This window comes from Anolis sagrei, chromosome 5 (assembly GCF_037176765.1).
Source record: "Anolis sagrei isolate rAnoSag1 chromosome 5, rAnoSag1.mat, whole genome shotgun sequence".
NCBI lineage: Eukaryota > Metazoa > Chordata > Lepidosauria > Squamata > Dactyloidae > Anolis > Anolis sagrei.
The window spans coordinates 3,100,913-3,114,374 of NC_090025.1; the positions used below are offsets into that span (position 1 = coordinate 3,100,913).

The following is a 13,462-nucleotide window of genomic DNA, read 5'->3' on the forward strand; positions in this document are numbered from 1 at the left end:
ACACCGGCCAACCATCCAGTTCAGAGCTCTTGCCTCTTACCACACTTTACTCCCAAGTTTACAACTGAAAAACAGGTGGGATGGGAACCATCACAGTTTCCCGACCTGTTTCATTGTCCAACCTTCAGCAGTCTCTTGTATCCTATGGGGTTCAATAAGGTAAAGGTAAAGGTTTTCTCCTAACATGAAGTCCAGTCGTGTCCGACTCTGGGGTGTGGTGCTCATCTCCATTTCTAAAGCTGAAGAGCTGGCGTTGTCTGTAGACACCTCCAAGGTCATGTGGCCGGCATGACTGCATGGAGCGCTGTTACCTTCCTGCTGGAGCGATACCTATTGATCTACTCACATCTGCATGTTTTCAAACTGCTAGGTTAGCAGAAGCTGGGGCTGAAAGCGGAAGCTCACACTGCTCCCCAGATTCGAACCTGCAACCTTTCGGTCAACAGGTCGAACCTACAACCTTTCGGTTTAACCTATATAAGCCAGGGCCTGGGCTCAAGTGGCAGTTGTGCTCCCACAGAAGTTGAGGAAGCAAGAAGACATCTTGTTTCCTTCTGCTTCAGGTAAGCCTTGTCTTAGCATGCACTAGGAATCTGAGTGAGTGTTTAAGATTAGCTGCTGTGAGTGTTTGCTTTGTTTGAGAGGCAGGGCAAGGCTACATTCTTTTAGCTCCTATGGGGTTCAGTGCAGAACTATAATATTCTATGGAAAGCATTATTTTAATCTTGTCGCTCCTTTAATGCAAGGAGCTTTGGTCAGGGCAAGAGATCACTTGGTTTTTGGATATTGTTGTTTCTCCTGATTAAACACAAAAAAGGAATACCGACCTTGTGATGAATGTAAGAGGAATGTATTGCCAGCTCTCCATGAGTGAGTGTGATGGGGAAAGAGAATACGAAATGGGACTGGTGATGATATATTTGGGGTTTTTTTCATGTCAAGAGCAACTTGAGAAACTGCAAGTCACTTCTGGTGTGGGAGAATTGGCCGTCTGCAAGGACATTGCCCAGGGGACGCTGCCCAGGTGTTTTTTTGATGTTTTACCATCCTTGTGGGAGGCTTCTCTCATGTCCCTGCATGGGGAGCTGGAGCTGACAGAGGGAGCTTATCCACGCTCTACCCGAATTCAAACCTGCAACTTTCAGTCCTGCCAGCGCAGGGGTTTAACCCATTGTGCCACTGGGGGCTCCTTAGGGACGGTCCCCCATGCTTTCTCCTCTCAATGTGATGAGGTGATAAGTGTTTTAAGTTATTGCTTTCAGTAAAACGGTTTTAGAGAAACCCCACAAATGGTCACTGCAGGCCTTTCCTGCTCAGGACCAAAGTACGGTGGGGTCACAACAGACCCCAGAGAAAATAATAATAATAATAATAATAATAATAATAATAATAATAATGGGTTGTTGTAGGTTTTTTCAGGCCATGTTCTAGAGGCATTCTCTCATGACGTTTCACCTGCATCTATGGCAACCATCCTCAGATGTAGTGAGGTCTGTTGGAACTAGGAAAATGGGTTTATATATCTGTGGAATGACCAGGGTGGGACAAAAGACTCTTGTCTGCGGGAGCTAGGTGTGACTAGGTTGTTGTAGGTTTTTTCGGGTTGTATGGCCATGATCTAGAGACATTCTCTCCTGACGTTTCACCTGCCTCTATGGCAAGCATCCTCAGAGGTCGTGAGGTCTGTTGGAACAGAAAATTGGTTTATATATCTGTGGAATGACCAGGGTGGGACAAAGGACTCTTGTCTGCTGGAGCTAGGTGTGAATGTTTCAACTGACCACCTTGATTAGCATATAATGGCCTGACAGTGCCTAGAGGAAACTTTTGCTGAGAGGTGATTAGATGTCCTTGTTTGTTTCCTCTCTGTTGTTGTGCTGTTGTAATTTTTGAGTTTTTTAATACTGGTAGCCAGATTTTCTTCACGAATCAGGGAACATGAAAGGCACTAAAGACTACTTCAACCAGAGAAGTCAGCCATAGCAGAGCACCTGATGAACCAACCTGAACACAGCATATTATCTGAGAACACAGAAATGCTGGACCACTCTCACAACCACCATGTCAGGCTACACAGAGAAGCCATTGAAATCCACAAGAAGCATGTGGACAATCTCAACAGAAAGGAAGAGACCATGAAAATGAACAAAATCTGGCTACCAGTGTTAAAAAAAAATCTAAAATTAGAACAGCAAAAGAGCAGAGAGGAAACAATCAGGGGCATCTAATCACTTCTCAACACAAGTTTGCTGTAGGCACTGCCAGGCCATCCAATGCTAGTCAAGGTGGTCAGTTGAAACATTCACACCTAGCTCCAGCAGACAAGAGTCCTTTGTCCCACCCTGGTCATTCCACAGATATATAAACCCATTTTCCTATTTCCAACAGACCTAACTACCTCTAAGGATGCTTGCCATAGATGCAGGCGAAACGTCAGGAGATAATGCCTCTAGAACATGGCCACACAGCCCGAAAAAACCTACAACAACACATTCACACCGAGCTCCAGCAGACAAGAGTCCTTTGTCCCACCCTGGTCATTCCACGGATATATAAACCCTTTTTCCTATTTCCAACAGACCTCACTACCTCTGAGGATGCTTGCCATAGATGCAGGCGAAACGTCAGGAGAGAATGCCTCTCTAGACCATGGCCACACAGCCCGAAAAAACCTACAACAACACATTCACACCTAGCTCCAGCAGACAAGAGTCCTTTGTCCCACCCTGGTCATTCCACAGATATATAAACCCTTTCTCCTACTTCCAACAGACCTCACTACCTCTGAGGATGCTTGCCATAAATGCAGGCAAAACGTCAGGAGAGAATGCCTCTCTAGACCATGGCCATATAGCCTGAAAAAACCTACAACAACCCAGTGATTCCGGCCATGAAAAGCCTTCGACAGTACAATAATAATAGTGTCTGCTGTGGAGTCATCTTGTGGTGTTTCTAATAATAATAATAATAATAATAATAATAATAATAATAATTAGGTTCTTGTGGGTTTTTTTGGGCTATATGGCCATGTTCTAGAGGCATTTCTCCTGACGTTTCGCCTGCATCTATGGCAAGCATCCTCAGAGGTAGAGGTCTGTTGGAACGAGGAAAAAGGGGTTTATATATCTGTGGAATGGCTGGGGTGGGGCAAGGAGCTCTTCCCTGCTGCACTTAGGTGTGAATGTTTAGCTGATCACCTTCATTAGCATTTGAAGGTTTGCCTGAGCCTGGGAAAATCTCTTGCTGGGAGGTGTTAATCTGTGCCTGGTTGTTTCCTCTCTGCTGTTTTGCTGTTGTAATTTTAGAGTTTTTTAATACTGGTAGCCAGATTTTGTTCATTTTCATGGTCTCTTCCTTTCTGTTGGAATTGTCCACATGCTTGTAGTCTGACATGGTGGTTGTTGGTGTGGTCCAGAAAGGAAGAGACCATGAAAATGAACAAAATCTGGCTTCCAGCATTAAAATATTCTAAAATTACAACAGCAAAACAACAGAGAGGAAACAACCAGGCACAGATTAACACCTCCCAGCAAGAGATTTTCCCAGGCTCAGGCAAGCCTTCAAATGCTAATGAAGGTGATCAGCTAAACATTCACATCTAAGTGCAGCAGGGAAGAGCTCCTTGCCCCACCCCAGCCATTCCACAGATATATAAACCCTTTGTCCTAATTCCAACAGACCTCACTACCTCTGAGGATGCTTGCCATAGATGCAGGCGAAACGTCAGGAGAAAATGCCTCTAGAACATGGCCATATAGCCCGAAAAAACCCACAAGAACCTAGTGATTCCAGCCGTGAAAGCCTTCGACAATAATAATAATAATAATGAAACATCAACAACATACATGTCTGGCAGCGATTCTGGAGGATCCGACAACGTTTCCGTCTCCGTCCATGACGTTGATCCCTTCCTCCAGCTCCGTGTGTCTCATCAGGACCACATTGCAGATATTGGCACTGGCTGTGGGGCCAAAAGAGAAGGAAGGGAGCACAAGGAACAGGATCAGAAGCATAGCCTCCCCCCCCCCCCACCTCAAAACACATTGCCAAAGCCCACCACAAATGAGCAACACAACACCCATTCATGCAAAAGTTGGTCAAAGGGGTCCTGGGCATTTCTTCTTGCTGGTTGATGGGTCTTTGAACCCTAACCTACAGCTCCCACTAAAGATTGGAACAGGGACCAAGGAACTCCTAGTATTGAAAGAATCATAGAATCATAGAATCAAAGAGTTGGAAGAGACCTCATAGGCCATCCAGTCCAACCCCATTCTGCCAAGAAGCAGGAATATTGCATTCAAATCACCCCTGACAGATGGCCATCCAGTCTCTGTTTCAAAGCTTCCAAAGATGGAGCCTCCACCACACTCCAGGCAGAGAGTTCCACTGCTGAACGGCTCTCACAGTCAGGAAGTTCTTCCTCATGTTCAGGTGGAATCTCCTCTCTTGTAGTTTGAAGCCATTGCTCCATTCCGTCCTAGTCTCCAAGGAAGCAGAAAACAAGCTTGCTCCCTCCTCCTCCCTGTGGCTTCCTCTCACATATGTATACATGGCTATCATGTCTCCTCTCAGCCTTCTCTTCTTCAGGCTAAACATGCCCAGTTCCCCAAGCCGCTCCTCATAGGGCTTGCTCTCCAGACCCTTGATCATTTGAGTCGCCCTCCTCTGGACACATTCCAGCTTGTCAATATCTCTCTTGAAATGTCGTGCCCAGAATTGGACACAATATTCCAGGTGTGGTCTAACCAAAGCGGAATAGAGCATGGGGAGCATGACTTCCTTAGATCTAGACACTAGGCTCCTCTTGATGCAGACCAAAATCCCATTGGCTTTTTTTGCTGCCACATCACATTGTTGGCTCATGTTTAACTTGTTGTCCACGAGGACTCCAAGATCTTTTTCACACGTACTGCTCTCGAGCCAGGCATTGTCCCCCATTCTGTATCTTTGCATTTCATTTTTTCTGCCAAAGTGGAGTACCTTGCATTTGTCTCTGTTGAACTTCATTTTGTTAGTTTTGGCCCATCTCTCTAATCTGCTATCATATCTCCTCTCAGCCTTCTCTTCTTCAAGCTAAACATGCCCAGTTCCCTAAGCCGCTCCTCATAGGGCTTGTTCTCCAGACCCTTGATCATTTGAGTCGCCCTCCTCTGGACACATTCCAGCTTGTGTCCAGAGACCCCAAGTGTTGCACTTCAGGCTGGGAAGAAGCCCTCTGACTCAAAAACCACACAGCTGAGTAAAAATGCCAGCAGTTTATTGCACCAATAAGAGTATCTGATCTGGCCACAGTAGTCCACGCTCTTGTTACATCCCGAATAGACTACTGCAACGCACTCTACGTGGGGTTGCCCTTGAAGACTGTTCGGAAACTTCAACTGGTCCAGTGAGCGGCAGCCAGATTGCTCACCGGAGCGACATACACCCCCCTGTTGTGTCAGCTCCACTGGCTGCCGGTTCAGTTAAGAGCACAATTCAAGGTGCTGGTTTTGACCTACAAAACCCTGTATGGTTCCGGTCCAGTGTATCTGTCCGAACGTATCTCCCTCTACGTCCCACCCCGGAATCTGAGATCATCTGGGAAGGCCCTGCTCTCGACCCCATCGCTATCACAAGTGAGGCTGGTGGGGACGAGGAGCAGGGCCTTCTCGGTGGTGGCCCCTCACCTGTGGAACTCACTTCCGGGGGAAATTAGGACATCAACATCCCTCCTCTCCTTCAGGAGGAAAGTAAAGACGTGGTTGTGGGACCAGGCCTTCGGGCAACTTGACAATTAGATAAGGACAACCAGATGGATAGGACTGAAAGGAACTGACAATTGTGGAATTGGAATTTGAACTATGAGATTGCGAAAACGCTGACCGTCAATGAGAAGAATGGTTTGTATTGGTTTTATTGGTTTTATGGTTGTTTTTGCCTTACAATAATTATTGTTCTGTTAATTGATGTTATTGCTAGAATTCCTGTTTCTGTTTATTTATTTATCGTGTCATCAGCAACCATACCATTGTGTTACAATTCTAACAGAGCAAAACAAACACACAGATTAAAAAGAAAAAGAAAAAAAGCACACAGATTTTGCAAATTTGGTAGTTGGTTAAATGTCCTTTGACCAGTATCTGACCCCTTGGAGTGCCTCTGGTGTTGCCGCAAGAAGGTCCTCCCTTGTGCATGTGGCAGGGCTCAGGTTGCATTGCTACAGGTCGTCAGTGGTTTGCTCTTCTCCACACTCGCATGTCGTGGATTCAACTTTGTAGCCCCATTTCTTGAGGTTGGCTCTGCATCTCGTGGTGCCAGAGCGCAGTCTGTTCAGTGCCTTCCAAGTCGCCCAGTCTTCTGTGTGCCCAGGGGGAATCTCTCATCTGGTATCACCCATGAATTGAAGTGCTGGGTTTGAGCCTGCCACTTTTGGACTCTCACTTGCTGGGGTGTTCCAGCGAGTGTCTCTGTAGATCTAAGAAAACTATGTCTTGATTTAAGTCGTTGACGTGCTGGCTGATACCCAAACAGGGGATGAGCTGGAGATGTCTCTGCCTTGGTCCTGTCACTATTGGCTGCTACTTCCCAGCGGATGTCAGGTGGTGCAATACCGGCTAAGCAGTGTAATTTCTCCAGTGGTGTAGGGCGCAGGCACCCTGTGATAATGCGGCATGTCTCATTAAGAGCCACATCCACTGTTTTAGCGTGGTGAGATGTGTTCCACACTGGGCATGCATACTCAGCAGCAGAGTAGCACAGCGCAAGGGCAGATGTCTTCACTGTGTCTGGTTGTGATCCCCAGGTTGTGCCAGTCAGCTTTTGTATGATGTTGTTTCTAGCGCCCACTTTTTGCTTGATGTTCAGGCAATGCTTCTTGTAGGTAAGAGCACGGTCCAAAGTGACTCCCAGGTATTTGGGTGTGCTGCAATGTTCCAGTGGGATTCCTTCCCAGGTAATCATCCTCAGAGCTCGGGATGCTTGTCTGTTCTTAAGGTGAAAGGCGCGTGTCTGTGTTTTATATGGATTAGGGATCAGTTGGTTTTCCCTGTAATAGGCAGTAAGAGCACCTAGAGCTTCGGAGAGCTTCTGTTCTACCATCTCAAAGCTCCCTGCTTGAGCGGTGATGGCACGATCATCAGCATAGATGAAACTCTCTGTCCCTTCTGGCAGTGGATGACCATTTGTGTAGATGTTGAACATGGATGGAGCAAGCACGCTCCCCTGAGGCAGGCCGTTCTTCTGTTTCCGCCAACTGCTTCTCTGGCCCTGGAACTCAACAAAAAAAGCTCCTGTTCGGTAGCTGATTTCCTTGAGTGGTGATGGCACGATCATCAGCATAGATGAAGCTCTCTGTCCCTTCTGGCAGTGGCTGGTCATTTGTGTAGATGTTGAACATGGATGGAGCAAGCACGCTCTCCTGAGGCAGGCCGTTCTTCTGTTTCCGCCATCGGCTTCTCTGGCCCTGGAACTCAACAAAAAAAGCTCCTGTTCGGTAGCTGATTTCCTTGAGTGGTGATGGCACGATCATCAGCATAGATGAAGCTCTCTGTCCCTTCTGGCAGTGGCTGGTCATTTGTGTAGATGTTGAACATGGATGGAGTGAGCACGCTTTCTGCCATCTGCTTCTCTGGCCCTGGAAGTCAACAAAAAAGCTCCTGTTCAGTAGCTGATCTCCTTGAGTGGTGATGGCACAATCATCAGCATAGATGAAACTCTCTGTCCCTTCTGGCAGTGGCTGGTCATTTGTGTAGATGTTGAACATGGATGGAGTGAGCACGCTTTCTGCCATCTGCTTCTCTGACCCTGGAAGTCAACAAAAAAGCTCCTGTTCGGTAGCTGATCTCCTTGAGTGGTGATGGCACAATCATCAGCATAGATGAAGCTCTCTGTCCCTTCTGGCAGTGGCTGGTCATTTGTGTAGATGTTGAACATGGATGGGGCAAGCACGGTCCCCTGAGGCAGGCCGTTCTTCTGTTTCTGCCATCTGCTTCTCTGGCCCTGAACTCAACAAAAAAGCTCCTGTTTTGTAGCAGGTTTCCTATGAGGCGGGTGAGGTGGTCGTCCTTTGTGAGATTATACATCTTTCTCAGGAGGAGGCAGCGGTGGTTCACAGTCTCATAAGCCACTGACAGGTCTATGAAAACAGCTCCTGTGATCTGCTGCCTTTCAAAGCTGTTTCTGTTAACTGATGTTATTTTGTCTTATTGCTGTTATGTGATGCGGGCATCGAATTGTGCCTTGCTTTTGTAAGCCGCCCTGAATCCCCTCCGGGGCGAGAAGGGCGGGGTAGAAGCAACCAAAATAAATAAATAAATAATAAATATCTTGAAGTTAAGGCGGCAGAACCCACTAACATTGTAACTCAAACCTGCCAACCTCAACGGAAACCAAAACAATTCCCCACCCATTCCAAATACTCAATATACATGGCAATTCTCAAAGAAGAACTGCTGCAATCAATCATCAATCTCCCAGCAAATCCCTTTCAGAACAAAGGCTTTGGCTATAATATGGAGAGGGACATGCCCCTTATCCAAGGAGGGTTAAGAAAAGGAAGAGGAGTGAGGGATCATATTGCAAACATATGTTTTTGGTAATGCCAACAATGTGATGAGCCAACAATGTGATGTGGCGGCAAAAAAAGCCAATGGGATTTTGGCCTGCATCAATAGGAGCATAGTGTCTAGATCTAAGGAAGTCATGCTACCCCTCTATTCTGCTTTGGTTAGACCACATCTGGAATATTGTGTCCAATTCTGAGCACCACAATTCAAGAGAGAGATTGACAAGCTGGAATGTGTCCAGAGGAGGGCGACTAAAATGATCAAGGGTCTGGAGAACAAGCCCTATGAGGAGCGGCTTAAGGAGCTGGGCATGTTTAGCCTGAAGAAGAGAAGGCTGAGAGGAGATATGATAGCCATGTATAAATATGTGAGAGGAAGCCACAGGGAGGAGGAGGGAGCAAGCTTGTTTTCTGCTTCTCTGGAGACTAGGACTCGGAACAATGGCTTCAAACTACAAGAAAGGAGATTCCATCTGAACATGAGGAAGAACTTCCTGACTGTGAGAGCCGTTCAGCAGTGGAACTCTCTGCCCCGGAGTGTGGTGGAGGCTCCTTCTTTGGAAGCTTTTAAACAGAGGCTGGATGGCTATCTGTCAGGGGTGATTTGAATGCAATATTCCTGCTTCTTGGCAGAATGGGGTTGGACTGGATGGCCCAGGAGGTCTCTTCCAACTCTTTGATTCTATGATTCTATGATTCTATATCCAAGGGGGGTTAAGAAAAGGAAGAGGAGTGAGGGATCATATTGCAAACATATATGTTTTTGGTAATTCAATCAGGGGAGAAAACATAGCCTACCTACTGCAGGAAATGGCACAAATCTCTGGATCAGGAGACGAGTGGCCGGAGTGAAATGGTTTGCTCTCTGGATCAGCACATTAAGGCCCACCTGCAGGGAAGGAAGGATGATGATGATGATGATGATGATGATTCCATTTTTATTAATTATTTCCAAATACATTTTTTTCCAGAGGATATGATAGGGAAAAGGGAGAGGAAAGAGTGCTCGTGATAGTGTTAGTAAATTAAATCTTAACAAATTCCTAGGAAATCAATGATGGGAAGGAAAACGATATAGAGGGCAAGGCGAAAAACATTATATAACATTTTATTATGTTACATTCAATTCTTGGTTTCTGTTCTCCAAACACACATTACTTATGATACTAAAGTGTTGCAAGTTCAATATATCCTCCATATCAACAAGAGGAATGTTAATGTTACTGCCTAAACATTAAGTTTCCTGCCCAAATATTATGGTTTTCAGCCCAATATTATGATTTCTGCCCAAATATTATGATTCCTAGCCAAATATTGACGTTTCTGTCCAAATATTACGATTCCTGCCCAAATATTAACATTTCTGCACAAATATCAAGATTCCTGCCCAGATATAAAGGTTACTGCCCAAATATTACAATACCTGCCTAAATATTAATGTTCCTGCCCAAATATTAAGATTCCTGCCTAAATATTAATGTTCCTGCCCAAATATTATGATTTCTGCCCAAATATTAATATTCCTGCCCAAATATTACGATTCTTGCCCAAATATTATGATTTCCACCCAAATATTACCATTTCTGCCCAAATATTACCATTTCTGCACAAATATTATGATTTTTCCTAAATATTAATGTTCCTGCCCAAATACGATTCCTGCCCAAATATTACGATTTCTGCACAAATATTAAGGTTCCTGCCTAAATTTTAATGTTCCTGCCCAAATATTAATATTCCTGCCCAAATATTACAATTTCTGCACAAATATTACGATTTCTGCACAAATATTAATATTCCTGCCCAAATATTACCATTCCTGCCCAAATATTACGATTTCTGCCCAAATATTAAGATTCCTGCCCAAATATTACCATTTCTGCCCAAATATTAAGATTCCTGCCCAAATATTACCATTTCTGCACAAATATTAAGATTCCTGCCCAAATATTAAGATTCCTGCCCAAATATTACCATTTCTGCCCAAATATTAAGATTCCTGCCCAAATATTAATGTTCCTGCCCAAATATAAATATTCCTGCCCGAATATTAGCATTTCTGCCCAAATATTACGATTTCTGCCCGAGTATTATGATTTCTGCCCGAATATTACGATTTCTGCCCGAATATTAACATTTCTGCACAAATATTAAGATTTGTGCACAAATATTACGATTCCTGCCCAAATATTACGATTTGTGCACAAATATTATGATTCCTGCCCAAATATTACGATTCCTGCACAAATATTAAGATTCCTGCCAAAATAGTACGATTCCTGCCTAAATATTAATGCTCCTGCCCAAATATCTGCCACTTGAAAGCCAGCAAAAATCTATTTTGCACGAACGAATTGATCAAACGAGTGACCTGTTTTCTCAGACACACCGCCTCTCGTCTTCCCTAGGGATCTCACCTTTGGAAACCTAATTATTATCAGACCGTCGTGTGATCTGCTTGGGAAGAGGGTCACCATAGGGAGCGCAAAGGCAGAGAAAACACCCTGGGCAAGGCTCAACCGCAGCTTGATGCAAACAATATCCAAGAGAGCTTTACGTCTGCCTCGGAAGACTCAAAGCAGTGAGTGACAAACATGCATTCTTGGATGCGGCAGCTAAGAAAGCCAATGCAATCCTAGGCTGCATCAAGAGGAGTAGAGTGTCTAGATCAGGCATGGGCCAACTTTGGCCTTCCCTCCAGGTGTTTTGGACTTCAACTCCCACCATTCCTAATAGCCTCAAGCCCTTACCTTTCAGCCACTTAAGGAAAGGGCCTGGGGCTGTTAGGAATTGTCGGAGCTGGAGTCTAAGAGGGACAACAGATTGAAACTTAATCCTGACAAGACAGAGGTCCTCCTGGTCAGTCGCAAGGCCGAACAGGGCATAGGGTTACAGCCTGTGTTAGACGGGGTCACACTCCCCCTGAAGACACAGGTTTGCAGCCTGGGAGTGATCCTGGACTCATCGCTGAGCCTGGAACCCCAGGTTTCGGCGGTGGTCAGGGGAGCTTTTGCACAATTAAAACTTGTGCGCCAGCTGCGCCCGTACCTTGGGAAGTCTGACTTGGCCACGGTGGTCCACGCTCTGGTTACATCCCATTTAGATTACTGTAACGCTCTCTACGTGGGGTTGCCTCTGAAGACTGCCCAGAAGCTGCAACAAGTCCAACACTCGGCAGCCAGATTACTAACAGGTGCTGAGTACAGGGAGCACACCACTCCGCTGTTACACCAGCTCCGATTAGCTGCCGATTAGCTTCCGAGCACAATTCAAAGTGCTGGTCTTAACCTATAAAGCCCTAAACGACTCCGGCCCAATTTACCTGTCCGAACGTATCCTCCTCTATGAGCCATCAAGATTGCTAAGATCGTCTGGAGGGGCCCTGCTCTCGATCCCACCGGCCTCACAGGCGCGGCAGGCGGGGACGAGAGACGGGGCCTTCTCGATGGTGGCCCCTTGACTCTGGAACTCCCTTCCACTGCAGAACTGCCCCTTCGATCTTAACGTTCAGGAAACAGGTGAAAACTTGGCTTTGGGGATTGGCATTCAACGAATGAGCCATGATCCTGTGATATGGATGGATGACTTTGACGAATAATGACTTTGGTGACGACTAACCACTGTAATCATATGATTGTATTTTTGCCATTTTAATTGTTTCAATGTTTTAATGTTTTAGTGTGATTTAGAATATGATGTTTTAATGATGGTCTGTAATATTGATGTTGGAAACCGGCCCGAGTCCCTCGAATGGAGGTGAGAAGACCGGTATACAAAACTACCAAATAAATAAATAAATAAGACCCAAGTTTGCCCAAGCCTGTGTTAACCTCTTTTGTGGTGGTCTTATAGCTAAATATACCCCTATTTCCTCATCTTCCTCCTCCTCCTCCTCATCTTCTTCTTCTCCTGACACTCCATGGCAAGACCATTTTTTCACAATCCGTTCCGGTGACGGTGTCCCTGCAGCGTCTCTCCATCCTTGATAATTGTTTTGCCGGCCACATGCAGTAGCCACGCTGACCGCCTGCAAAGGCCACTTAGCACCAGCAAGGGCTTTTTTGGGGGGTCAGGAGGTCAGCCCCCTCCCCAATTCCTAGTGGTCATTCAAAGAACAAAGCCCCTTGCCTGAGGCGCTTTGGTGTCACTCAAGGCGATGGACCCTAAGATGGAATGCCTCATTGATCCCATCACAAGAAAATAAGAGAACTTGTCAAAATGGATAATTTTTTTACCGTATATATCTGAGTATAAGCCAACCAGAATATAAGCCAGAAAAAAACAGGAAAATGTATTGACTCAAGTATTAGCCGAGGGTGGGAAATGCAGCAGCTATGGTAAATTTCAAAATCAAAATAGATACCAATGAAATCACATTAATTGAGGTATTACAACGTCACTGTGTTATTAATGTTTATTGCTATTTTTGTTTATGAGTTTATTTATTGTTTGTATTACTATTGCTATTGTTTTTGTTGTTGTATTGTGGGCTCGGCCTCATGTAAGCTGCACCAAGTCCCTTAGGGAGATGGTAGCGGGGTACAAATAAAGTTTTATTATTATTATTATTATTATTATTATTATTATTATTATCAGGAGGTTAAGAGTTTTTGAATATTTACATAAAACTGTAATTTAAGATAAGACGGTCCAACTCAGACTAAAACATTATTCTAAGCTTCTTCAACATAAATGTGCTTATGTATCTTTCCAATAATAACAATAAAGGGAGTAAAATAATAAATGCAATAAAAACAATGATAATAAACAGTGTAAAATAATAAATGTAATAATAACAATAATAGTGTAAAATAATAAATGTAATAATAATAGTGTAAAATAATAAATACAATAATAGAGAAAAAATAATAAATGTAATAATAACAATAATAAATAGAGTAAAATAATAAATGTAATAAT

General features: G+C 44.6%; 1 protein-coding gene across 2 annotated transcripts in view; it reads right to left on the bottom strand.

Moving 5' to 3' along the window:
• The window catches only part of SFXN5 (sideroflexin 5), a 160,596-nt gene that overhangs the window by 67,245 nt on the left and 79,889 nt on the right, over positions 1-13,462 (bottom strand). For both annotated transcript variants that reach the window (XM_067468440.1, XM_067468441.1), the window contains exons 10-11: positions 9,341-9,431; positions 3,846-3,961 (exon numbers count right to left, since the gene is read on the bottom strand). In XM_067468440.1, coding sequence (XP_067324541.1) covers positions 3,846-3,961; positions 9,341-9,431 — 207 coding nt within the window. The remainder of the gene's footprint in view (positions 1-3,845; positions 3,962-9,340; positions 9,432-13,462) is intronic.